The sequence below is a fragment of the Lutra lutra genome, chromosome 4 (genome assembly GCF_902655055.1).
Source record: "Lutra lutra chromosome 4, mLutLut1.2, whole genome shotgun sequence".
NCBI classification, from domain to species: Eukaryota; Metazoa; Chordata; class Mammalia; order Carnivora; family Mustelidae; genus Lutra; species Lutra lutra.
Genome location: NC_062281.1, coordinates 79,131,429 through 79,159,201, shown reverse-complemented (window position 1 = coordinate 79,159,201; position 27,773 = coordinate 79,131,429). Strand labels below are relative to the sequence as shown.

General features: G+C 40.2%; 1 protein-coding gene and 1 pseudogene across 4 annotated transcripts in view; one reads left to right on the top strand and one right to left on the bottom strand.

Annotated features, from left to right (window-relative positions):
- Nucleotides 1-21,652, bottom strand: part of ATP6V1H (ATPase H+ transporting V1 subunit H) — a 155,578-nt gene extending 133,926 nt beyond the window's left edge. For 3 of the 4 annotated variants that reach the window (XM_047727107.1, XM_047727110.1, XM_047727109.1), the window contains exons 1-4: nucleotides 21,412-21,652; nucleotides 19,927-20,082; nucleotides 11,095-11,197; nucleotides 9,503-9,592 (exon numbers count right to left, since the gene is read on the bottom strand). In XM_047727107.1, coding sequence (XP_047583063.1) covers nucleotides 9,503-9,592; nucleotides 11,095-11,197; nucleotides 19,927-20,039 — 306 coding nt within the window. In that variant the 5' untranslated portion in view covers nucleotides 20,040-20,082; nucleotides 21,412-21,652. Of the gene's footprint in view, nucleotides 1-9,502; nucleotides 9,593-11,094; nucleotides 11,198-19,926; nucleotides 20,083-20,681; nucleotides 20,703-21,411 lie in introns of those variants that run through there. The other variant, XM_047727108.1, reaches the window with a different exon arrangement.
- On the top strand, nucleotides 7,057-7,490 carry LOC125098364 (40S ribosomal protein S25-like; annotated as a pseudogene).
- Nucleotides 21,653-27,773: the final 6,121 nt, after the last annotated feature.

Genomic DNA, 27,773 nt, shown 5'->3' with positions numbered 1-27,773 from the left:
CTCAGTGGGGAGTCTGCTTGAGATTCCCTCTCTCCCTCTCCCTCCACTGCTCCCCACCAGCACAAGCACATGCACAGGTGAATGCTCTCTCTCCTTCTCTAATAAACAGATAAAACTTTAAAAATATAAAATAAAAAAAAATCACCTTTAATTTTGTGATTAGCTTTAAGTCAAGTGAGCCAAGCTAGCAGATCCCAACCCTGCAGGATGTAGCAATCTAAGTTACATTTAATCTGAGCCTGCACCTCTGACCTACCCTTCCCAATGTTTTTCCACACAAATAAAATCAGGTTACTCCTAAATATTATGATAGAAAAATCAGGGCAAATAAAGGTATCAAAAGAACAGTATATAACACTAGCAGAAAGACAGAGGATTTGGAAAACAATTAATTCTTAGCTCAAAACAAGCATACTCTACCTCTCACCTAAATTTTACCTGCATTTCACTGGCTCAAATATACTTTCTGATTCACTAAATGAATATGGTTCTAAGTAGCAGTATTTGGTAAAAGCACAAAAAAAAACCCACATAAACAATAATTTTTCAGATCAACATTTAATTCTTTTTAAGTATATTGTTTTTAATCTTGGTCCGCTAACAGTTACCTATTTGAGGAAGAGACTAACATCTCTAAGTAATGAATCATTTAGAATTCAATTACAAGTTACGATGATTTTATCAAGGACTCAAAATTTGGATAGGTCATCATTTACTCCATTGGTGGGTTATTTCCCAAGTTAAAACTGTAATATCACTGCACATAAATGAACAAAGTAGACTACATACAGAAAGAACAGAAAATATTTTTGCATTTTAAATAAGTTTAAAATTCATCTCCATTGAGGTGCCTGGGTGGTTCAGTCAATTAAGTCTCTGACTCTTGGGGTGCCTGAGTGGCTCAGTCATTAAGCGTCTGCCTTCAGCTCAGGTCATAATCTCAGGGTCTGGGGATCAAGCCCCACATTGGGCTCCCCACTTAGCGAGAAGCCTGATTCTCCCACTTCCCCTATTTGTGTTCTCTCTCTCGCTCTGTCTCTGTCAAAAAAATAAACAAAAATTTTTTTTTAAAAAGTCTCTGACTCTTGATTTCAGCTCAGGTCGATTTCAGAGTTGTGAGATCGAGCCCCACATGGTGCTCCCCACTCAGCAGGGACTCTGCTTGAGATTCTCTCTCTCCCTCCCCTTCTGCCCCTCCCCCTGCTCTCTCTTGTTCACTCTCTCAAATAAGTAAATAAAATCTTTCTTTTAAAGATTTTATTAATTTATTTGACACAGAGAGATCACAAGTAGGCAGAGAGGCAGGCGGGGTGGGGAGGGGAAAGCAGGCTCCCTGCTGAGCAGGACTCGATCCCAGGACCCTGAGATCATGACCTTAGCTGAAGGCAGAGGCTTAACCCACTGAGCCATCCAGACGCCCAGTAAATAAAATCTTTTTAAAAAGTTCATCTTTCTTGACTTTGTGGTCAAGAAAGATGTTTTGTGGTTTCAATTCCTTTGTGGTTTCAATTCCTGCTTAAAAACGTATCTTACAGAGGAGGAGTTATGATGGCAGAGCAGCAGGGCACTCTGAGCTAGCCTCATAGCTCAAACATAGCTGAATCAACCAAATCATTTTGATTTGAGGATTAAGAAAATCTGCACAACTTAACTTTTTTTTAAGATTTTATTTATTTATTTGAGAGAGTACAAGAGAGAGCATGAGGCAGGGGGAGGAGGGAGAGGGAGAAACAGGCTCCTTAGCCGAGCAGGGAACCTGATGCGGGGCTCCAAACCAGGACCCTGGGATCAGGATCTGAGCCCAAGGCAGATGCTTCATCAACAGAGCCACCCAGGTGCCCCCAGGACTCTGTGATTTAGAGTATTTTAGAAATGGAAACTATAACTGAAGGAAACACAAACACTAAATTTTGGGATATTTAAAGACCAACCCTACCAATTTTCTCTCCTCCCGATCAATACCCTCTTTGCTGATTCCCTTGGTGACGGATTTAAGGCTCCCAACCCTTGAGACTGGGGTTTTAAGGTTCTGTCATTTTAAATTGTATTGAATAATTTATAATTAGTTACAAATAATTTGGTGGAAGTAGCTCCTACACCCTCTTCAGTTGTAGAACTCTTCAGACAGAACATGGCTGATGCAAAGTTCAAAGACATGAATTAGGGGACAGAAAAGCCATGGTGCCCTGAAGGGGAGGGAGCCCTTTTAGTGTAGGTAAGTCAGGGAGAGTGAGAGAGCAGGGGAGCAAGCAACGTACAGGGTTCACAAAAGATGCTGCCGTGTGGAGAACCCCTGGGTTGCACTAAGAGAGAACACTCCCCGTCCTGAGTACACTTGGATGAGGCTATGTATTGACTCTAAAGAGGAAAGGCCCACCAAGCAACACTCATCAGGCAGACAGATGTGTACACAGAGGACAGAAAACCTGGTCTTCAGCTTTTCCTGGGGCACAACAGACTCCAGCCACCCTGCATAAGCCCTGAGACTGCTTTTCTGGGACAGAATGGAACAAGGCATACCAGGAGGCTCTCTACTGTGGGATAAGGGAGAGGGTCTGAGTCTTGCCTGGCCCTTTAAGATTTGGAGTTTTGAATCCCAGTCCCTGGCCAGAGCTAAAACACAGAACCATGATGCCAGGCATGCCCGAGCACAGACAGATTGAGGGCAGGGGTCTGACAAAAGCCAGGGACACACAAGGAAAGACTGTTCACTATACTGTGAGGACTTTGTAAACAACAGTGGCTGTGAGTTCCCCTTCTGGGGGACAAGAGGGTAGGGTAGCACCATTTTTCCAAACATGTACACTCACACACACTCAGCCCACCAGCACCATAGGACTTCAGAGAGAAACACAGTGCCTCCAGTGGAGGCTGGAGTCCCCTACACCAAACCCCGCACCCCTGCCCCCAGCAAGGGCATCCTTATAATGGCAAATATGACTGTGAGCCAGCCCAGCAGGCCTCTCTCCCAGAAGACTAACACAGGCCCCCGTGTGTGACAAGCATACCAATCACAGAGTGCTCCAAAGAATCAGCTTCAGTTCTGGTGGAAACAGAACAAGGTTTTCTTTTTATTTTATTTATTTATTTTTAACTTACTTTACTTTTTATTTTTTATTTAATTTTTTCTTCATTTTCTTTTTTTCTTTTTTCTTTGATATCAGGTTTAGGTTTTTTTGTTCATTTGTTGGTTTGTTTCTTTCCTTTTCTCATTTTTTGGATCAGGTTTTTTTCTTTTTCTTTTCTTTTCTTTTTTCCTTCTTTCCTTAGAATTAGGCTTATGGTTTCTATTTGTCTGTTTGCCTTTTTGTTCCTATTCCTTTTCTCTGTTCTTGAATCAGAATCCTTTTTTTTAAATCAGACTTAACAAACAAATCAAAGCACACCTAGTTAAAGGTCCAAGCAGGAGGAATTCTACAGAGTACTGACCTGTGGTACAGAGCTACCAAAAGACAACATCAGAGTCCACACAGCATACACCAGAATCACCCCCTGAAGCTCCAGGCCCTAGACAGTGTATGACCCCTTTCTAATATAGTATTACTCTCATGAGCAGGAAACATAACAAGCTTTCATAATACGCAAAAGACAGAAACCTAGACATAATGACAAGATGGAGGAATTCTCCCCAAAAGAAAGATCAAGAAGAAACCACAGCCAGGGAATTGCTCAAAACAGATATAATCAATATATCCGAACAAGAATTTAGAACAACAGTCATAAGGATACTAGCAGGGTTTGAAAGAAACATAGAAGACACCAGAAAAACCCTGGCTGCAGAGATAAAAGACCTAAAAACCAGTCAGGCAGAAATAAAGGCTATCACTGAGATACAGAACCAACTGGATGTAATCACAATGAGGATGGAAGAAGCAGAGGATCAAATAGATAATATAGAAGATAAAATTAAGGAAAATAATGAAGATGGAAAGAAAACTATTAGATCAAAAATATAGACTTAGGGAACTCAGAGATTCCTCAAAGCACAGTAATATCTATATCTGTATCACAATAGTCCCAGAAGAACAAGAAAAAGGGATAGATAGGCTGAGAACTTCCCTAATCTGGGGAAGGAAATAGTCATTCAAGTTGAAGAGGCGCAGAGAACTCCCCTCAAAACCAACAAAAACAGGTCAACACCAAGATACATCATAGTAAAACTCGCAAAATACAAAGATAAAGAGAGAATTCTGGAAATCAGTTAGGGACAGAAGGTCCTTATAACCGACAAAGTTGGACACATAAGGTTAGCGGAGACCTATCCATGGAAATCTGTCAGGCCAGAAAGCAGTGGCATGATATATTCAATGTGCTGAATGGGAAAAGTATGCAGCCAAGAATACTTTATCCAGCAAGGCTGTCATTCACAATAGGAGAAATACAGAGTTTCCAAGATAAGCAAAAACTAAAGGAGTTCGTGAACACTAAAGCAGCTCTGGAAATATTAAAGGGAGCCCTTTGAGTGGAAAAGAGACACCAAAAGCAACAAAGACTAGAAAGGAACAGACAAAATCCACAGGAACAGCAACTTTATAGGTGGCACTAAATTTATATCTACCAATAACTACCCTGAATGTAAACTGACTCAGTGCTCCAATCAAAAGATACAGGGTATCAGAATGGATTAAAAAAAAAAAAAACAAGACCTATCAAAATACTGCTTACAAGAGATCTCATTTTAGACCCAAAGACACCTCCAGGTGAAAGTGAAAGGGTGAACAACAATCTATCATGCTAATGAATATCAAGAGAAAGCTGGGCTAGTAATACTTTTAGCAGACAAACTAGATTTGTAAATCAAAGACTGTACCAAGGGATGAAGAAGAGCACTATATCATAATAAAAGGTTTTATCCATTAAGAAGATCTAACAATAGTAAATATTTATCCCCAACTTGTGAGCAGCTAAATACAGAAATAAATTAATAACAAACATAAAGAAACTCACTGATAACAATATAATAATACTAGGGTACTTTAATACCCCACTCACAGGAATGGACAGATCATCTAAGCAGAAAATCAACAAGGAATCTATCTATGGCTTTCAATGACACACTGGACCAGATAGACTGAACAGATATACTCAAAGCATTTCATTCTACAGCAGCAGAATACACATTCTTCTTGAGTGCACATGGAACATTCTCCAGGACAGATCACATACTGGGTCACAGATGAGGCCTCAACCAGTACAAAAAGACTGAGATCATGCCATGCATATTTTCAGACCACAACTCTCTGAAACTTTAAGTTCAACCACAAGAAAAATTTTGGAAAGACTACAAATACATAGAGGTTAAAGAATAACCTACTAAAGAATGAATGGGTTAACCATAAAATTAAAGAAGAAATAAAAAAAAAAAAAAACACATGGAAGCAAATGAAAATGAAAACACAACAGTCCAAAAGCTTTGGGACATAGCAAAGGCAGTCATAAGAGAAAAGTATATATAGCAATAAAGGCCTTCCTCAAGAAGCAAGAAAAGTCTCAAATACACAACCTAACATTACAACTAAAGGAGCAGGAAAAAAGAACAGGAAATAAAGCCTAAAACCAGCAGAAGAAGGGAAATAATTAAGATGAACGCAGAAACCACTGATATAGGAATCAGAAAAACAGTAGAACAGATCAACGAAACCAGGAATTAGTTCTTTGAAAGAATTAACAAAATTGATAAACCCCTAGCCAGACTTATCAAAAAGAGAAGAGAAAGGACCCAAATAAATAAAATAACAAATGAGAGAGGAGAGAGATCACAACCAATAGCACAGAAATGCAAACAATTGTAAGAGAATATTATGAGCAATAATATGCCAACAAATTAGGCACTCTGGGGGAAAAAAATGGATAAATTCCTAGAAGAAACAGAAAATTTGAACAGACCATTAACCAGCAAAGGAACTGAATCAGTAATCAAAATTCCCCCCCAAAAAACAAGAGTCCAGGACCAGATGGCTTCCCAGGGAAATTCTATCAAACAATTAAATAAGAATTAATACCTATTCTTCTGAGGCTAGCCCAAAAAACAGAAGTGGAAGGAAAACTTCCAAACTCCTTTTTTGAGGCCAAAAACTTGAATTTGAATAAAACAAATAAGCAAAACTTATCTTCCACCCATCACTGTTCCAGGTACTTAAGTCACAAACCTTTAATAGAATAAGAATAAAGCCCTTCTTCTCAAAGCCATTTAATAATTGCTGTTGATACCTGAGCACCAAAAAAAATCTTAATCTTCAAAATTATGTACCTAAAACTGAACAGGGAAGAAAAAAACAAGCAATTCTGTCCAAAACTATTCTATCCAGAAGTGTAAAAAATGAAATAACTGAATCACAAACAGGAAACTATTTGAAATTACGGTATTTTTTAAACAGCACAAGAAATCAAACAGTCAAAGTTTGTGCAAATTTCTCAATGTAACTAAAATGTTACCAATAAAATCAACTCTTAAAATGTATTTAATCAATAACTAAAGATAATGTCAGCTACCTAAATCTGAATCCCTCATAAAAAATAGGTCAACAGGAAAAGAAAAAAAACTGTATTTGAACATGTTCAACTTTAGATCCATCTTGATTGGCAAAAATGTGAAAGTCTAACAATAACCTCTGTTGGCAAGGTTGCAGAGACACAGGCATTCTCGTATGTCAGTGGGACTGCAAAATGGAATTTTATGGCAATAGCTTACCAAAACTATGTATGTAATACTCTTTTGCCCAGCAATCCTATTTCGAGGCATTTACCACGAAGTACACTCCCAACCCATATGAAAATACATTTGCCCAAGGTTATCTTGGCTTTATTTCTTTTTTTTTTAAGATTTTATTTATTTATTTGTCAGAGAGAGAGAGAGAGAGCACAGGCAGACAGAGTGGCGGGCAGAGGCAGAGGGAGAAGTAGGCTCCCTGCCAAGCAAGGAGCCGATGTGGGACGCGATCCCAGGATGCTGGGATCGTGACCTGAGCCGAAGGCATTGGCTTTATTTCTAATTACAAAATATCGGAACCACATTTTGGTCCAACATCTTAGCGAGGCTGCTCCCCACACCTCGTGATGCCACCCAAGGACAATAAGAAGAAAGATGCCAGAAAGTCGGCCAAGAAAGACAAAGACCTAGTGAGCAAATCTGAAGGCAAAGCCAAAAAGAAGCAGCAGTCCAAAGGCAAAGTTCAGCACATGCTCAATAAGCTTGTCTTGCTTGACAAAGCCACATGTGACGAATTCTGTAAAGATGTTCCCAGCGATAAAGGTTATAACGCCAGTTGTTGCCTAAGGCTGAAATTCATGGTTCCCTGGCCAGGAAAGTCCTTCGGGAACTCCTCACAAAGGACTTATCAACTGGTTTTAAAATAGAGCTCAAGTAATTTACACCCAAAGCACCAAAGGTGGAGATGTGCCAGCTACTGGTAAAGATGCATGATCAGGCCCAACCCAATGAACATTTCAAAAAATAAACCTTTATTCAACTCAAATAAATATGTATATGAGCTAACCTCAATGTCATCACATGAGAGACTGATTAAGTAAACTATAGTACATCCAGTACTTTGTTGTAAAGAGCCTGACTGGCTCAGTCAGTGGGTGTGCAATTCTTGATCTTAGGGCTGTAAGTTTGAACCCCACATTGGGTATAGAGAATACTTAAAAATAAAGTCTAAAAAAAAAGTATTTTGTTTTTATCAAAAAAGAGTATCTCAGAATGGATATGGAATGATTTCTGGCATATTTTGTTAAGTGAGATGAGCAAAATATAAGAGATGATATTTTGTACATGTTTTTTATAAGAAAGAGAAGGAAGTATGTATCTGCCTATTTATGCAAGGGGAAAAAAACAGGAAGAATAAACCAGAAATCAATGATACCAGTTACCTAATAAGAGTTAGGTGGGAAGGCAAGGGATAGGAGTGAGGGTTTGGTGACATTTGTCTGAGCATTATCTTTTCTGTATAGTTTTGAATTCTGGAAGCATGTTAGTGTTTTACATAATCAAAAATAATAAAACAAAATCTGTAAGAATGAGAAGAAAGTAAGTAGAATACCAAAAAACACAAATGAACCTAACTGTATTTCAAGAAAAATGATATAACCACTTTGAAAGAAACCTGAACACAATTCACTGGCTACATACTCTCAGCTTAAAGAAAAGTACTGCAAACAAATACTGAACTCTAGATAAAGGGTTCACTCTTCACAGCTATATGGGTCAGCCATTTTGAAACTCCTTTCCTTGTGCTGGGTGGAACAGACAAGTAAACATACAAAGGATAAGAGGAACTCACAATTTCACTGTCACAGAAGAGTTATAAATATGGAAAAGGGAGATTAGAATGAACTGGTGTTGAGCTGAAATAAAATTGGACATAGTGTGAACTCATGGTTTCTAATTTACAGATATATGTATAAAAAGTGAGGGTATTTGTGGGGCACCTGGGTGGCTCAGTCAGTTAAGTATCTCTTTGGCTCAGGTCATGATCCCAGGGTCCTAGGATCAAGTCCCTCATCAGGCTCCTTGCTCAGCGGAAGGAGCCTGCTTCTTCCTCTACTCCCCACTCCTGCTCTCTCTTGCTATCTCTGTCTCTCAAATAAATAAAATCTTTTTAAAAACTGAAGATATTTGTGTGTGCATGCATGTATGTGTTGTATGTATGTATACACATATAAATAAAACCAAAGTCTGCATGCCAATTCAAGCCTGCTCATTCTAGGTACAATCCTATATAGTAATCAGGATAACCAAGGCAGACCACAACATTCCCCATTTTTCTTAACTTTACTAAAGGAAAAAATGCTGAGAGAGACCATGATCATTCTCAGACAGGCCTGTATCAGCCCAGGCTGGATATTGATCCTTACTCATATTATAAAATCACTATATTACTTTAAGTGACATGAGGGTCCCTAGGTAGACAGCACTGTACTTCTTAATTAACTTCTGTACCTTCAATTACAATCATTACAACAACTGGAATATAGTAGGCCATCAATAAATGTTTTTCCTTGTAAACTGACGAACAATGCTCCACATAAGAAAACACACGATACTGTTCTTCAAGTCCTGAGACATGCAGTCAGGTACTGGATTTAGCAGCCAGGTGCCCTCAAAGAGAACCACTGCCTGCATTCAGCACTGAAGCCCCAGTGCTTGGCACTGACTTGAAACATAGCAGGGGCATTGAAATCTGTTGAATGACTTAAAGGGAAAAAGCCACATCGCCTGTAAGTACAAAGAACATCCAGAAAGCCTCAAGTGATTCACCGCAAATTGTTGATATTCGACATAGAACTCCTAAGGTATTATGGGGAAAAAATACAGATTGATTACTAGACATCCTAAAAAACAAAAATAGCCCATGTGGGGGCATTCCCATCTTTAACACTATTAGCAATTACAACTCTAAAAGAGAACCCATGGTGTAAGTGAAACCATCAAAAATTCTGTTACTGCGTGGAATACAAAACAATGAAGTCAGCAAATGTATTAAGTAAAGAATATACCTACCTGCAGCATATCATCCACCATAGTTAATATGTACTGAACGGTCTGTTCTTTGGAGATATGGGTCATCAAATTTATAAAGGTTTTAGCACACTGGAAAAGAAAAAGTAATGTTAACTTATTTTCAACTACAAAAAACATTTTAATGGAATTTCTGTAAAATATTATTTCTCTTGCATAAATTCTAATACAAATGCTATTACCAACAGATCTCAATTACAAAAAATGGATACTTTTTACAAATACTGTGGTGAAGTATGAGAGAAACATACTATGACTCGCGTTCAATTTTTGACGATTTTTAATGATAAATTTCAAAGTGTTTACTACTTTTAAACAGACCTAGCAACTATAACTCTTGACTGACCATGGTAACATAAAGATTAAGTTACACAGACAACCAAAAATTATCAGTGATTTTGATTTGGGGTTATGTTTTTGTTTTTGTTTTTTCATTTGCTGGGAAGCAGAACACTACAGCAACAAGGGATTAGGATTAGAATCAGAAGGCCATGAACTGTCTCCACCCTACAACATATCAACTATGTGATAATCTCTGGAATTCAACAAAAACTGGAGCTAACATTATGTTTCCTCACAGATTTCCCAAGATTGTTGTTAGAATCAGACTGAGTTGCATACAGGCTCTTACAGGCCATCAGGACCCCACATCAGATTGTGGAGCATAACAAATAGCATGGAGGACAAGGGGAGTTAGAGAGGAGAAGGGAGTTGAGGGAAATTGGAAGGGGAGGTGAACCATGAGAGACTATGGACTCTGAAAAACAATCTGAGGGTTTTGAAGGGGTGGAGGGTGGGAGGTTGAGAGAACCAGGTGGTGGGTATTGGATAGGGCACGGATTGCATGGAGCACTGGGTGTGGTGCAAAAACAATGAATACTGTTACGCTGAAAATAAATTTAAAAAATTTAAAAGGGGCGCCTGGGTGGCTCAGTGGGTTAAAGCCCTGCCTTCGGCTTGGGTCAGGATCCCAGGGTCCTGGGATCCTGCCCCGCATCGGGCTCTCTGCTCAGCGGGGAGTCTGCTTCCTCCTCTCTCTCTCTCTGCCTGCCTCTCTGCCTACTTGTGATCTCTGTCAAATAAATAAATAAAATCTTTTAAAAAAATAAAAAATAAAAAGACAAATGTATGTTTCCATAACCCACCTTTGCTGACATTAAAATTGAACTCTAGTTGTCTAAAAAAAAAAAAAAAAAAAAAAAGGAAGAAAGAAAATCTGATGGTCATATTCTAGAAATTTTCTTAAATTTCTTAAAAAATGTTCTTTAAAAAAAAAGTTAAGCAACTTTAAAAGCAACATATACATTGAAACTTAATTTCCCTTCTAGGAATCTATTCCAGAAAGATTTTCAGAAATGCAGAAAAGGATAGAGGAATAAACATACCCAACATAACGTTTTTCCAAAATGAGCAAAGAGAACTGGAAATCATTCAAATATCTTCCAATAAAAAAGGATTTTTAGCTAAATTATGATGCATACCTACAATGGAATGTCATAAAGTCATTAAAACTCTTTTCTAGTATTTTTAAAGACACAAGGAGGTGTTGATGACATAATGTTTATATCCATCACCTGACTGCCTTCAGTTTGGAGCATCTCTTGCTTCTCTTCAGGACTTCTTTTCATTTCAAACCTTTGAATGAATTCACAATCTTCAGCAGAAATCATCTGCCCCCTAGAAAGTAAGAATAAGTTGGGTTTTCTCAGTAAGAGTGGAATCACCACCGTGAGCAAGGGATACAGGAATTCCCCATCTTTCTCCTGTCTCCCTGGGAGTTAACCACTAGGGTGGGCACACAGGTCCTGGCATCAGACAGACCTGAGTGAAAGCCTGGCTCCACCACATACTGATCATCCAACCTCTCTGGACCCGAGTTAATTTATCTGCAAGATGGGAATAATATCCACATTGCCTTTAGGGGTTGATTTGAGGATGATATCATATGATTCATTTAAGGTGGTTAGCATAGTGCTTAGCTCACAGGAAGCACTAAATAACTGACACCTCTTAGACTGTCCAAAGTCTCACCCTGTCCCCCTCACAGCCAAAGAATTCACTTGGTTTTCTACTCCATCAAGACCAAAGCCACTTTATATGAACTTCTACAATCATTACCTCCAGCATATTCTCATATTCCCTCCAGACTCAGAAAAATGTGATCTTCCTCCTCTCTGAAAAAATAACCTTTCCATCCCGACCACTTGTCCTCTCACCAATCATCCCACACTATCCTGTTTTCCTCTTACTTCTTTCAGGGGTCCCTTCTTCAATGGTTCTTTGCTCCCCAAGGCTTCTTTCCAAGCTCAATCCTTGGAATCTTATTTTTCTCTCCTAAATTCTTTCCTTCAGTGAGATTCAAACCAAGAGAGTCTAGTCTTTTCTCTCTGCCAAACCATCTCTGTCTCCCACCTCTTACCATTTTCACAAATTCAGCATCATCACAACTGAACCATCATCACCTTCCCTTCCAACCCGGCATGACCTCACAGCTGACTCATCAACAACTCAAACCCTGTCTGATGCTTCCTTATAAAAAGACCTGTCAGCAAAACAGCCTTGCTAGTCTCTATGACACTGGACACTTCAGGACATACATCAATATTTTCAGACTATCAGTATAGTGGGGAAAGTAGAGAATTTGTATCAATATGAGGAAGAGTTCCGACTGCAACTGTGAAATTCTGGTATGTCACTACCCCTCTGAGCAATGTTTGCCACACCAGTAAAATGGCAATTATAATACTACCTACCCTACTCCACTGAACGGTTGTGAAAAAAATATAAGAAAAAGCACCTGATGAATATAAGCATGAAGTAAATACAAGTTTAAAATTAAAAATGTCTTGGGTGCCTGGGTGGCTCTGTGGGTTAAAGCCTCTGCCTTCCGCTCGGGTCATGATCTCGGGGTCCTGGGATCGGGCCCCACATCGGGCTCTCTGCTCGGCTGGGAGCCTACTTCCCCCTTTTTCTCTGCCTGCCTCTCTGCCTACTTGTGATCTCTGTCCAATAAATATAATCTTTTTTAAAAATTTTTCTTTAAATTAAAAATGTTTATAATATGCTCTGTCATTCAAATAGCATCAATATATTTTTTTAACTCAGTAGTTTTAAAAACTGCCCTTCCCCACCCCCTGCCCCCAAGTATATTGAGAGACTAATGTACCACAAAAGCCCAACAGTGGAAACAATGAATTTGAAGCAGGTTTCCCCCACATGCATAGTTACATGTAGCCCTTTTTCAGATCTGTCTTTGATTGGATTCCTGGTGGCAGGCCTTAACATGGAGATTGGTATGTGGGCAATCTATGTAGGCAGTGCTCCCTAGAGAGCCCAGGGAAGGGGTGGAGAACACCGGACGTGAAAGGTAAAGAGCCCAGCCCAGATTCAAGCAAAGTCCTGAAGAGAACAGGTCTCTGACCACACAGGAGATTCTGGGAAGGTGAGGTCCTCAGACCTATGCTCTCCCCCAATACAAGGGAACCAAACTTTCAAACTTCCTGATACTCCTCCCCACAACCCCACCTTCCTCCAAAGATCTTGACTTTCAGGTATTCAACATGTCAGTGTTTTATTTTACCCCTTCTGGGTTTTCTATATACTACTACTACATACTAAACTATTTTATATCCTGTTAACTTGCTTCTGGATTTTGTAATCTGCTGCTGTCATTCTTGTATCAGTTACACAGTTTGAAGCTTGTAACCTTGTTTTCACATATGCTCCTTTTTTTTAACATAGCTTTTTTTTGTAAACTATTCTCATGCATTGGATTTTTTTCAACAAACCTTTCCTTACCAACCCAAAGGGGAATTTCAAGTCCTTATTTTTCTAGATTCCTAAGGCAGGTGAAAACGTGACCATTTCCTGACACTCTCTTCCTGAGCTTCCGGATTCTTCTTGCCCTCCTCAAAAGACTCATTAGTGTTCTTCATGGACTCCTTATCTCCTATCCTGTGCCTCAGGTTCTATGGAAGGCTCTCTCCATTTGCACTCCCTGAAACCTCCCTGAGTGCTCCCCACTAGCTCTGCATAGGTAGCTCACAGTCTGAGGCCCAGGCTGCCCTCTTGCAGTCCCCACTCATACACGGGGACCTCTCCTTCAACAGAAGAAGCACATAGGCACTCCAAACCCTCCGGGGCAGAACTGACATCACTAACATATATCCCTACACACACTCTACCGCAGCCTAGTTAATGGGATAATGAAAGTGCAAAGAAAGGGGAAAAAAAAAGGCACTTTGCCCTGTTTTCTCCATGGCTAAGCACTTCACATACCAGGCAGGAATAAATGCACTCTGAACCCTGGGATAGACCAGCAAGGTCATCCCGTCCAGCTATGGCCCCAAAATAAACACAGTCTTTTTCATAAACCTGAACTTCCTAGCTAAACCAATTTCATCCCCAAATTTTGCTATGCTGATGTATAAAAGCATATCATAACCTTTGCAGATAGGATAATCATGTGAAAAAGTTGTGGTTTTTCTACCATGACTAAAGCGTACAATGAAGGTTACACTTGGTAACCTTATCAATTCTATGGCTTTCTTTTCCATTTAAATAACTGTGGTTTTTATTCCATAAACCAGATCTTCCGAAATCTGTCTTTCCTGCATTTGTTTCAAGTAACCTTCTTCTTTTCTTGCTTAAATTCTTTTGTCTCTCAATCTTCCTTGGACAGTCCCATAACCTAGCAAATTAGGGACTCTGGTCTCTTTTCTAATGACCTGAGACCACTCAGACACCAGTCCTAGCCATCCTTCCACCTACCATCAGTCTCCTCCTGACTTCCCTATCTCTGGAGTGGCTCAGGCCTAAGGTAACAATCCACCAAAGGGTTTCCTTGCTTTTGATCCACCCCTCCCCTCCACATCCCTCTTACCTACCACCAGCCAGCTTTCTCAAGCACACATCTAACAGTACTTCTCCTTTCATATCATTCAGACTGTGAATTTGAATGGCAATTCTACCTAGCACCTAGGTAAAGGCATTCAGGAAAAATCTTTTGAATCAACTGACTAATTAAAACCTGTATCGGCAGGTACATGTTACTTAACCTATCTGCACAGCTCTCTGCTCTTCTTTAAAATAAGGCCAAAAAAAACAGATCCGACTGTTGACATGAAAGCAACATGGGACAGTCCATGACTTACCAAGTACATTACTCCTTTCCCAAATACTGTCTCCACCACTGCCCAACATCTACTCTACCCATTAATGATCTAATCACCCAAGATCAACCATCAGCCTGTGTGTCAGGCACCTTTAAGAACAGGTGACACAGCAGTGAATTAAACATCCCTCTTTGAGCTTGCATCACAGGGAGGAAAACAAAAACATACAAATACAAAAATAATTTTTTAAATACACACATGCATACCATAATGCCAGGACACTAAATGCTACGAAAACAAAACTGAAGCTTGGTAAACAGCTAGAAAATGCTAACAGAGGAAAGAATATATTCTCGGTGGATTACAGTGAAGGCCTTTCTTCTTTTTTTTTTAAATTAAGATTTATTTATTTATTTTAGAGACAGAGAGTGCGCGGGCCGGGGGAGAGGCAGAGGAAGAGAGAGGAAAAGCAGACTACCCACTGAGCAGGGAGCCTGACACAAGGCTTCTCAAGACCCTGAGGTCATGACCTGAGCCAAAACCAAGAGTCAGAGGCTTAACCAACTGAGCCACCCAAGTGCCCCACAGTGAAGGCCCTTCTGAAGACACCTGTGCAGAAAACTGCATGAAGTCAGTTAATGAGCCGAGTGATCTAGGGAGGAACTTCCAGACAGAGGTGTAAGTGCAAGTTCAGTGGGGCAGCAGTAGCTTCAAAGAGCAAGAAAAGCAGAGTTGCTGGATATCTGTGACCAGGGTGGCATAATCTGATTTCTATTTTCAAAATGACTGTCACAGCATTGTAAAGAACTGCTCTTCAATTCCAGTTCTAGATATCTATCCCTGGAAAACAAACACTAATTCAAAGATATGTGCACCCCAATGTTTACTGCTGCATTATTTACAATAGTCAAGATATAGAAGCAACCTAAGTGTCTACCAACAGACATAAGGATAAGGAAAATGTGGTATATACACAAAGGAATATCATGCAGACATAAAAAAGGGATGAGCTCTTGCCATTTAGGACAACATGGATGGGCCTAGAGGGTAATAGTAAGGGAAGTAAGTCTTGGTAGGTTGACTCTTTGGTTTTGGCTCAGGTCATGACCTCAGGGTCTTGAGAAGCCTTGTGTCAGGCTCCCTGCTCAGTGGGTAGTCTGCTTTTCCTCTCTATTCCTCTGCCCCTCCCCCTGCCTGTGCACTCTCTGTCTCTAAAATAAATAAATAAATATTAATTTAAAAAAAAGAAGAAAGGCCTTCACTGTAATCCACCAAGAATATATTCTTTCCTCTGTTAGCATTTTCTAGCTCTTTACCAAGCTTCAGTTTTGTTTTCATAGCATTTAGTGTCCTGGCATTAAGTTAGGAAGTAAGTCAGACACAGAGACAAATCCTGCACATTTCACTTATGTGTGAAGTCAAAAAAACAAAACAGAAACACATTCATAGATACAGAGAATAAGCAGTGATGAGGAGAGGAGAGGGGTGTGAGGGGAAGGGCAAAATAGATAAAGGGGATTAAGAGGTACAAACCTACAGTTACAAAATAAATAAATCATGGGGATGAAAAGTACAGCACAGGAAATATGGTCAGTCATATTGTACTAATTTTGTGTGGTGACAGATGGCAGCTAGACCCACCAAGATGATCATTTCATAATGTATAAAAATATCCAATCACTAAGTTGTACACCTGAAATTAACATTACATTATAGTCAATTAAATCAATTTTTTAATTTAAAAAAAGCAGAGTTGCTCCTATGGGGGAAAATGAAACCTGAGACAGCAGACAAGGGTCTGTTAAGAAGAGAGCATGTGAGAGATAATGACAGCTTACACATGGCAGTGAAAGTGGAGCTAGAGAAAAAGTGGTAAGATCTGGGATGGGTTCTGACGCAGAGCTAAAAGAATTTGTCTGGGTATGGTTAGTTATGTAAGAGAAGTGTCAAAATGCCTGATGGGTTTGGGCCTCCAAAGCCAGTGAAGGAAGGTGCCACAAACTGGCCTGCAGCAGCTGGGAGAAAGCCCCACCCAACTACCTGAGGCTCCCCTAGTGCTGCATGTTCTTCCCCAACTTAGCCCCCAGCCAGCAGTTTCCTTCACTACCACCCACAGCTCCTCTGCTTGGCCAACTCCCATGAGTATCTTCATGTATTCTGTGAAGTCATTCCTAAAGCTCCCAAATAATTATTCGTTCCCTGCTTTTGTTATTTGAGAAAACGTCACATATATTTCCATTTTAATGCTTCCCACTTTTTATTATTGAATCTTTTTTATTTAAAGTTCTGTTTCCTCATCAGACCTTATACTCGACTGGAAGAATGATATTTTACAATATTTTATGGTTCTTGGATCCTTGGGATAGAGTTTTACTAGATTCTAGCTTGACTAATAGATAGCCATGTCCATTCATTTAAGTACGGTCTAGTTCAATTACTAAGAAAAAGTTTAATCAAACAAACATACATTTTTAAAACACTGTATTTTCATAATAACATGTTAGTCCATATGGGCTAGAGCATATTGGCCTTTTGACATTACAGGACTTTTCCAAGGGTTTTATTTTTATCAGAATAAGATGTGATACAAGATTCCCTGAGAACTCATGTGTCATGGATGGCCCCAATGACTTGTAAGCTCTTTGGGTACATTCAACATCCACCAATGTCCCCAAAACAGTTGGCTCAACAGCAGGCACACAGTATCATTTGATGAACATTTGTTTACAGAAATACAGAGTAGAAAGGCTTTATAAAGAAATGCATGAGATGGACAACAAAGTAAAGGACAGAAGTAGGAATGAGACTACAACTTAGTAGTACAGAGGCCTTGGAAAAGGAGGAACAGAAGAGAAAGCAATTAAAAATCTACATGGTGGGGGGGCGCCTCGGTGGTTCAGTGGGTTAAGGCCTCTGCCTTCGGCTCAGGTCATGATCTCAGAGTCCTGGGATCGAGCCCCGCATCGGGCTCTCTGCTCAGCAGGAAGCCTGCTTCCCTCTCTCTCTCTGCCTGCTTCTCTGCCTACTTGTGATCTCTGTCAAATAAATAAATAAAATCTTTAAAAAAGAAAAAAAAATCTACATGGAATTAAAGAGTTCCATGCCCGGGGCGCCTGGGTGGCTCAGTGGGTTAAAGCCTCTGCCTTTGGCTCAGGTCATGATCCCGGGGTCCTGGGATCGAGCCCTGCATCAGGATCTCTGCTCAGCGGGGAGCCTGCTTCCTTCCCCTCTCTCTCTCTGCCTGCCTCTCTGCCTACTTGTGATCTCTGTCAAATAAATAAATAAAATCTTTAAAAAAAAAAAAAGTTCCATGCCCATGCTAGGGAACTTCTGCAGTCAGCCAGTGCCTTATGGTCAGTAACAATACCACTCTATTTAGGTTATAAACAGACTCCAGCTTTATAAACATGAAACTCCTTGTCCTCTAGTCTAAACACACGTTGGACTAATATTAGGAAAAAGAACTCAAAATCCTAATTTCACAGGGGTTTTAAACAACTACACAGATAGAGATAAAGAGAGAAAACATCACAAAGTCCCTCCTCCTCTTGCCCTTGAGTCCATGGCCCCATAACAATCCAGTCCCTTAAAGTAGGAATCCAGACTCATCTTAAGATTTTTTTTCTCACCCTCATACATTAAATCGATCTCTAAGACTTTCTCAAATCTATCCAATTCTATCCATTCCAATAATCTGAATACTGCGCTAAGGTCTCACCCTTAGCTCTAGGTTTGTTTCCACAAATCTACCCTCTACTTTGACAGTAGAACAATCCAACCAAAAGGCAATCTGACATCTAACCCCCACTTACAAACACTGGTTGTTCTCAATACCTACAACAGCAATTTTAAAACTCTGTTCCTGGAGGAGTCTTCACAAATGGCTCCTTGCTGCCTCCAGCCTCAGCCCTCTGCACTGCCTGCCTCCAAAACATGTTTTATTCCCCACCTAAAATCCTGCTTTTAATTCTCTACCTTTGAAAATCCCCCACAGGAAAACCTCCCAGAGGTAGGATTAACTGTCATTTTTCTGTCCACCTATCGTTCCCTGTGCACCTTTCTATCTCAGTTAACATACCAAATTTAAATGATCTGTTTATATATTTGACTACCTACCAGATTATAAATTTATCTTTTGAAGCCTCAAAGCCTAGAAAAATGCCTCACACTTGAAAGGCAGGAATAAATGTTTGATAACTGACTAAATTAACAGAAATAAATGCATCATTTTTATACACTGCATGTCCCTCTTACAGCAGAGAAAACTGTTAAATACAAAACTAAAGATTCCTCGGGGCACCTGGGTGGCTCAGTGGGTTAAAACCTCTGCCTTCGGCTCAGGTCATGATCCCAGGATCCTGGGATCGAGCCCCGCATCGGGCTCTCTGCTCACTGGGGAGCCTGCTTCCTCCTCTCTCTCTCTGGGCCTACTTGTGATCTCTGTCTATCAAGTGAATAAATAAAATCTTAAAAAAAAAAAATTCCTCAATTTGTTTTTCAAAATGTATATGCAAATCTTAACTGAATTTCCTTAATAAATCACTCATAAGTGTACCAAAATAAACAGATATAAAGTAAAGTCAGTATGATAAACTATGGTTAAGAAAAAACTCTTACTTTACAGATAAATACAGAACACCAGCATGCTAAATCTTAATGCATACAAGAAAGAAGAGGAAAGAGCCAAAATTTATCAAGAGTATATTCAACATACACAGTTTGTATTCAACTGTGTTAATACTTTAAGTACACTATTTGAGCAACAACTCTGAGATATCTATCCCCATTTCACATTTACTTCAGTGAACCTCAGAGAAGTTAACAGATTTACCTAAAATTACCAGTCTAGTAGACAAAAGAACCAGAATTCCTAAACCCAGGTCTTGAAATTCAGAATCTACACTGTTTTTACTAGTTCTATAAGCCATTCTGCAACACCTCTGTCCCCACATTGATCACCAAGGCACAACAAGCCAGTCTGGAAGGCTTTGCCCATTATCCCCTTCCTTGGCTACAGTTCCCATGAACACGCTGCCCACATTTCCCACTCATTCAAAAAGTACAACTTTCCAGACAGAAAAGATCAAAACTGCTCTGAGCGGCTCTGTTCCCCTGCTAGAGCCTCAGGCTGTTTCCAGCACTTCTTAGGTCAAGTAAGAATTCTAAGGAGGAAGTGTTTTCTTCCACATTCATTAGCATTTTTCCAGTATTCCTCTCACAGAAGCATGATCATGGACAAGTTTGATGTAAAAGCACATGTTTATCCATGATTCACAGCAAATGAGTACTTACTGAAGATAGGACTGCCAGTTCACTTTATTTGCGCGGACCTCTGCAGCCTTGGCGGCAATAATGTTTGTCGGAACAGCAGCATCTACGGCACCTCGGATATCCATTTTGGTCATCTAGATTTTATGATCTGAGATGTTTTTCAACAGATCTTCAATTCTGATGCAAGATGAAGCCAGAATACCAGATGTTACCATTTTTTAACAACCACTACTATCATTGCTGTTATAATTAATATCATCATTATCTTACTCTCCCCAGACAACCATTCAACTCAAATATTGAATATCCTAAATATTAAATATTATTATTATATTTCAGATCTTGCCCAATTACACCACACCCCGTAAGAGTGTTGCCTAAAGATTTTTTTCCATTTCCAAGAAAAGTTTTTAATCATTGAGTCTAGTCTTGCAGTAAATTTTTCAAAGGAACTCTTAAAGATATTGACATCAGAAATCATCCTTTAATAAAACAGGCATACAGCTTAAATGTATGCAACTGGGATCATACTTCCTTCTGACAGAAAAAATAACTTGCAGAGATAAAACCAATTATTTCATTTACATTTACTAAACATCATTTTTAAGTGACATATATGAAAAACCTACAAGTACCTTCTAAAATGACTCATTCAAATTAAAAACCCCAAAGTGGGAATATCATTTCTTCAAAGACAGAGCTTTCTTTTTTCAACCAAGTTCACAATATTTTCATAACCAATTTTGGGAGAAAGTTTTGGAACAAATACCAACTACGGTTTAGGTACAACTGACAATGGAGTCTGGTGTGATAACAAGAACCTACAAAATGAGCTTTCATGTAATTCTCACTTCTAAATTCACTAGTAAACGCTTAAGCCTTATTTTATCTCAATACAAAATATGTAGGTTCTGATTCACAAAATGTTAAGTTCACGCCATGGCCACAAAGAAACTAAAGCCATACCCAAAATTCTATTCTACAATCCCCATGACCTTAGTCAGTTTGGAACTTAAAATCTCTACATCTGCGGATTTGCTGCCTAAACAATCAAAAGCAATACACACAGGTATGGCAGAGATAAAACTGGCTCTGTCCGGGTCAGGCTGGAACCCTGGTTCACCCAAGCGGACTCAGGCCCGGCAGCCTCTCCTGGGGTAGGTGAAAGTGCCTCATTACCGTCCTCTAAATCCCTGAACAACTCGAATTTTCAGCAGGCCAGGGCCTGCCCCAAACCTGGGGAAAGTATACTTCTTACCTTTCCTCCCCCTCCCCCCTGCTTCTCTGCCGTGGAGGAGCTCCAGTTCCGTAAACCTACTGGAGGCCTGAAAGGAAAGAAATCTGGAGACCCCGGCGAGAGGAGACCAGAAGGGACCTGCGCAGCGAAAAACCAGCGCGCGCGAGGGAAGCTGGGGAAGACGCAGGGGTCGCCTCACTTGGGCTGGGGCAGGCGACAAAACGCGAGTGCGGCCTTACTTCGCGAACCCTGGGGACCCCACAACTCACTCAAAGGCGGCGGGGACGATGCACAGGTTCAGGCCGTCGGGGCCACAGCCCGGCTGGGGCACCTGAAACAGCGTCGAGTCGGCGTCGCCTGCCCGGTAAAGAGGCCTGAGAGGCGGAGCGAGCCACAGAGCCCGAGAAGTGCAAAGATTCCCGCACCCAGGAGACGTTGCGGGCGGCACAGGCAGAAGGAAGCAGGAGCGGCCTCCTTAGAATGACAGGAGGGTCGGTCACATGACCAGAGGCACGTGACAGCCCGGAAGCCGGAAGCCGGGAAGATCCAAAACAGCTCGCCGAGCCTCATAGCTCTTAGAAGGGTCTTGTACACGGAGGGGAGCTAGTATAGTGTTCAGGCGACTGGCGATAGAAACTCCGGAGGGACGTAGAACTTAAGCCCAGGCTGGCCCGGCAGGAGGCGTCCACCCCAAAACCCAGAGCCCCGCTTGGGGGCAGCCGGGGTCCCCACCCCAAGGCCTAGTCAGGCCAAACTTTGTATCTCTTAACCGTCATTCTTTTGAAGTGTTTGATTTAAGGTTTTTAAATAGATTGACTTCCATGTAGATTTAACAGCTCAATGTAATAGGCGTTCTTACTCTGATGTTAAATATGAAATTGATCCTGCAACGTGGATCACAAGAGTTTTCTTGCCCTCTGTTGCAGGTTTAGCAAATTATGCTTCATGTAGTATTTGCAATTACATTTTTTTAAATATTTTTTATTTGTTTATTTTGAGAGAGAGAGAGTGAGAGAGAGAGCATGAGAGGGGAGGTCAGAGGGAGAAGCAGACTCCCCATGGAGCTGGGAGCCCGATGTGGGACTCCATCCCAGGGCTCTGGGACCATGACCTGAGCCGAAGGCAGTTGCTTAACCAGCTGAGCCACCCAGGCGCCCTGCAATTACATTTTAAAAAGTTTTCGTGTTGGGCGCCTGGGTGGCTCAGTGGGTTAAAGCCTCTGCCTTCACCTCAGGTCATGATCCTAGGGTCCTGGGATCGAGCCCGCATCTGACTCTCTGTTCAGCGGGGAACCTGCTTCCCGCTCCGCCCCCACAGCCTGCCTCTCTGCCTACTTGTGATCTCTGTATGTCAAATAAGTAAATAAATAAGTTTTCGTGTTTAGTGAAAATGCAAATTTGACAACCCTGCCTTAAGCCCAAGTTGCCCCAGTCCAGCCCTCAGCTATCTATCCTCCTTGTCTTAAGATAATAATGAGTGATATTACTCAATACTACAACTAGTGGACAGTCAGGTATATGTAATAGCATGTTTTTGCTAATCAGCACTGAGAGGGATTTATAAGTAGAACCAACACATTTCTACTAAAAATGTTACATTTCAGTCAAGTTTTAAACACTTACGAGTAAACACATAGTGTATAATTGTTTTTCCTATTGCTGTTTTAACAAATTACCACAAATTCATGAGCTTAAACCAACACAAATTTATTCTTTTATAGTTCTTGAGGTCAGAAGCCTAACATGGGTCTCAATCCATTTCCCTGCCTTCTCCAGTTTCTAGAAGATGCCTGCATTCCTTGGCTCATGTCCCCCTTCCTCTATCTTCAAAGCCAGCAAGATCACAGTGTGAGTGTGTGCTCTTTCCCTTTCTCTTTTTCTTCTTCTATTACCCCTCTGCCCCCCACCCCCCCCACCTGCCTTCTCTCCACACAGCTGAGAAGCCTTCTCTGATTTTATGGCTTCATGTGATTAGATTGGGTCCACCCGTATAATGCAAGCAACTCTCTCCATCTCTAGGTCCTTAACCTTAACCACATACATAACCCTGTTTCCCTTCTGCCATGTACGTTAACATATTCACAGGTCCCAGAGGTTATAACATAGACATCTTTGGGGAAACATTATTCTGTCTATCACAAATATAGAGTGAAGGATCCACACTAGTGACACTGGTTGAATAAACATACAGAAGGGCCCTACATGATATCTACATTATATTTCTAAAGTAATTTTTTAAAACTTGACCTAATACTGCAAAATGTTAACCTTTTTTTTTTTTTGAAGATTTTATTTATTTATTTATTTGTTAAAGCACAAGCAGGGGAAGTGGCAGACAGAGGGAGAAGCAGGCTCTCAGCTGAGCAGGGAGCCCGATGTGGGGCTTAATCCCAGGACCCTGGGATCATGACCTGAGCCAAAGGCAAATGCTTAACCAACTGAGCCACCTAGGTACCCCAAATGTTAACCTTTTTAAATCTAAATAATGTACATGGATATTCCTTATGTTGTTCTTTTTATTTGAAATTTTCTTTTAATAAATTTGATGCTATGGATTGAGTACATTTATATGTGAAATTCTAGCCCAAATTAATGTAGGACTTGCTTAACTAAGAAAATTGTGGAATTAGAATCAAAAAAAGATTGCAGATGCTAACCACGATAATAGCTTGGTAAAAAAATAAATTCTTTGTTAACAAAGCTATAGGTCACAAAACTGTTTCTTTTAACTATAATTTTTTATTTTATTTATTTATTTGATAGACAGAGATCACAAGTAGGCAGAGAGGCAGGCAGAGAGAGAGGAAGGGAAGCAGGCTCCCTGCTGAGCAGAAAGCCTGATGCAGGGCTCAATCCCAGGACCCTGGGATCATGACCTGAGGCGAAGGCAGAGGCTTTAACCCACTGAGCCACCCACGTACCCCACTAACTATAATATTTTAAACTTGCTATATGTTTCAGAGTTTCTGGTAGTGGGAAAGTAACCCCCTCAGGCGTGGGACTTTTGGACTTACAGCAATGACATGTGATCACGTGTTGCTGGCATTTGGTTTACAGTGACTAGAGATAGTAAGTGTTGGGGAAGGATACCAGCTCAATACCACACACAAGACATTTTCTAGCCAAAAATGTCAGCAGCACTCCTATGGAGAAAGCGAGATGATGACTACCTCTACCTGATCAATCTGTAATTCCAAACATGAACGCATATTCTAGGCTGTGGTGAGAATACATGGCTTTACCATTACAGAATGACATCATTGTGGTGCATCTGAACACTAAGAGGCATTGCCAGAAAGAACAGCATAAGTATCTACTCAAATGTTACATGTGCACACACCATAACCAAGCAATCAAACTTGCAGGAATCTCTGTTAGTAAACCTTCAGCATAAGGGTGTGAAGATAACTGTACAAGGATTTTCAGGGCAATATTTCATTATAATAGCAAAAAAAAAATAGAAAACTCTATTTGTCAGGTCAGACTGCCATAACAAAATGCCACAGATTGAGCAGCTTAAACAACAGGACTTTATTTCTCCCAATTCTAGAGGTTGGAAGTCCAAGATCAAGGTGCTGGCTATTTTAGTTAGTGATGAGGTTCCCTCCTGGCTAATAGATAGCCACCTTCTTACTGTTTCCTCCCATGATGGAGGGAGAGAGAGAGAGAGTGCACACATTTACAATTCACAAGGTATTAGTTATTTTTTATTATTATTAAATGCCAGAACTGGTGATCTTTACCTTCTTGGGTGCAGGGATATTTTTTTATTTCTATAAATATTCTTGGGTTTTGTTCCAGAACATGCTTCTATTACCCACAGTTTAATCATTTGGGGTCTTGCTTTTAAGCTTTGTTAGGCAGAACTAAAGCAATGTGTCATCTAGGATTAATTTTCCCCAATACTGAAGCAAAACCCTCTGAGTTCTGAAATACCCAATACTTTGTGAGTTGTAAGTGTTCCCACTTTGAGGACAGGTGCTAATCCCAGCCTTTTATAAGCTACAAGGATTGTTTCTTCTATCCTTTGGGTATTTCTTTCCCCAGCCTCAATAGTCTCCTTACACAAGTACAATGATCAGTACTCAGCTGAACATTCAAGAGGGACCCTGTGAAGATCCCCAAAGTCTCGCTCTATGCAGCTCTTCCTCACCAGTACTCACCCTAGGAACTCTACCCGCCATGGCCTCTCCAAACCCCCTGCTCCATCACCTCATCTCAGGGAGACCACCATTCCATACTTGGGCCCCCAGCCCTAAGTCAGAGCCCGAAAACTCTCTCAAAGCAGTAAGCCAGGGCATCCACAGGACTCACTTCATTTGTTTCCTGTCTTTTGGGGATTGGTGCCCTTCATCGCTGACATCCAATGTCTTGAGTACTGGGTTGTTTTTTGTTTTTTTGTTTTTTCATATACATAGTCGAGTTTTTAGTTGCTTTGGTTGGAAGGGTAAATTCATCCCGTCATTCTGCCTTGGACAGAAGCAAAAGTCTGGGTGTTTCCTTTTGAAAGCAAATATAAAGGCTTTCATAAAAAGAGGAGAAGCATGAAGTAATCATGTACTAATAAATTCCCAAAATGTGAAACAGAGGTAATATTATTTTCTCAAATTAGCAAAATATTTCTTGGTTTATTTCCAGCCTGAGAGGTAAATGATAAGTTAAGCTTTCATCAAAATGTTTTCAGTTCCTTTCTTCTTAAAGTGACCCTCATTTGAAAAACATTTGACAAAGTACAACATCCAGTCATAATAATATCCCCCAACAAAGTAAGTCTAGACAGAACATATCTCAACATAATAATGGCCATATATGAAAAACATACAGTAAACATCATACTCAATGGGGAAAAACTGAGAACTTTCCCCCTCGCGTCAGAAATAAGACAAGGATATCCACTTTCACCACTTTTATTCAACATAGTTCTGGAAGTCCTGGCCACAGTGGTCAGACAACAAAAATAAAAGGCATCCAAATCAGTAAGAAAGAAGTCAAAGTTTCACTATTTACAGATGACATAATACTGTATTTACAGATGACATGATACAGATGACATGATACATGATATTCAATAAGGTTGAAAGATATAAAATCAATGTGCAGAAATGTTACATTTCCATATACTAATCAGCAGGAAGAAAAATTAAGAGAACAATCCCATTCACAACTGTACCAAAAATAATAAGTTTTCTAGGAATAAACCTAACCAAAGAGGTAAAAGACCCATACTCTAAAAACTATAAGACATTAATAAGAGAAGTTGAAGATGACACAAGGAAATGTTCATGGATTGGAAGAATAAATATTGCTAAAATGTCCATACTCCCAAAGAAATCAATGCATTTAATCCAATCGCTATCAAAATTCCAACAGCATTTTTCACAGAGCTAGAGAAAACAATCCTAAAATTTGTATGGAACCACAAAGACTCCAAATAACCAAAGAAATCTTGAAAAAGTAAAGCAAAGCTGGAAGCATCCCAATTCCAGACTTCAAGTTATATTACGAAGCTATAGTAATCAAAACAGTATGGTACTAGCAAAAAACAGACACATAGATCCATTGAACAAAATAGAAAACGCAGAAATAAACCCACGATTATATGGTCAATTAATCTTCAACAAAGCAGGAAAGAGTATCCAATGGGAAAAAGACAAAAGACAGTCTCTTCACCAAATGGTGTTGGGAAAACAGACAGCAACAAGCAAAAGAATGAAACTAGACCGACCACTTTCTTACCCTGCACACAAAAATAATCTCAAAACTGATTAAAGAACTGAAACCAAAAAAATTCTAGAAGAGAGCACAGGCATTAATGTCTTTGACATTAGCTGGAACAGCATTTTTCTAGATATGTCTCCTGAGGCAAGGGAAATAAAAGCAAAAATAAACTATTGGGACTGCCTGAAAATAAAAACCTTCTGCACAGCAAAGGAAATAATCAACAAAACTAAAAAGCAACCTATGGCATGGGAGAAAATATTCGCAAATGACATACCCAATGAAGGATTAGTATCCAAAATCTATAAAGAACCATTCAAACTCAAGACCCAAAAAACAAATAATACAATTAAAAATTGGGTAGAAAACAGGAACAGATATTTCTCCAAAGAAGACATCCAGAGAAACACATGAAAAGATGCTCAACATCACTCATCATCAGAGAAATGAAAATCAAAACTACAATGAGGTAACACTTCATGACTGGCAGAACTGCTAAAATCAACAACACAAGGGATAACAGTTGTTAGATGTGGAGAAAGGGGAACACTATTACATTGTTGGTGGGAATGCAAACTGGTGCAGACATTGTGGAAACAGTATAGACTTTCCTTAAAAATAGAACTACCGGGACGCCTGGGTGGCTCAGTTGGTTAGGCAGCTGCCTTCGGCTCAGGTCATGATCCCAGCATCCTGGGATCGAGTCCCACATCGGGCTCCTTGCTTGGCGGGGAGCCTGCTTCTCCCTCTGCCTCTGCCTGCCATTCTGTCTGCCTGTGCTCGCTTGCTCTCCTCTCTCTCTGACAAATAAATAAAATCTTTAAAAAAAATAAAAATAAAAATAGAACTACCCTACAATCCAGCAATTGCACTACTGAGTACCCCAAAATACAAAAACACTAATTCAGAGGGAT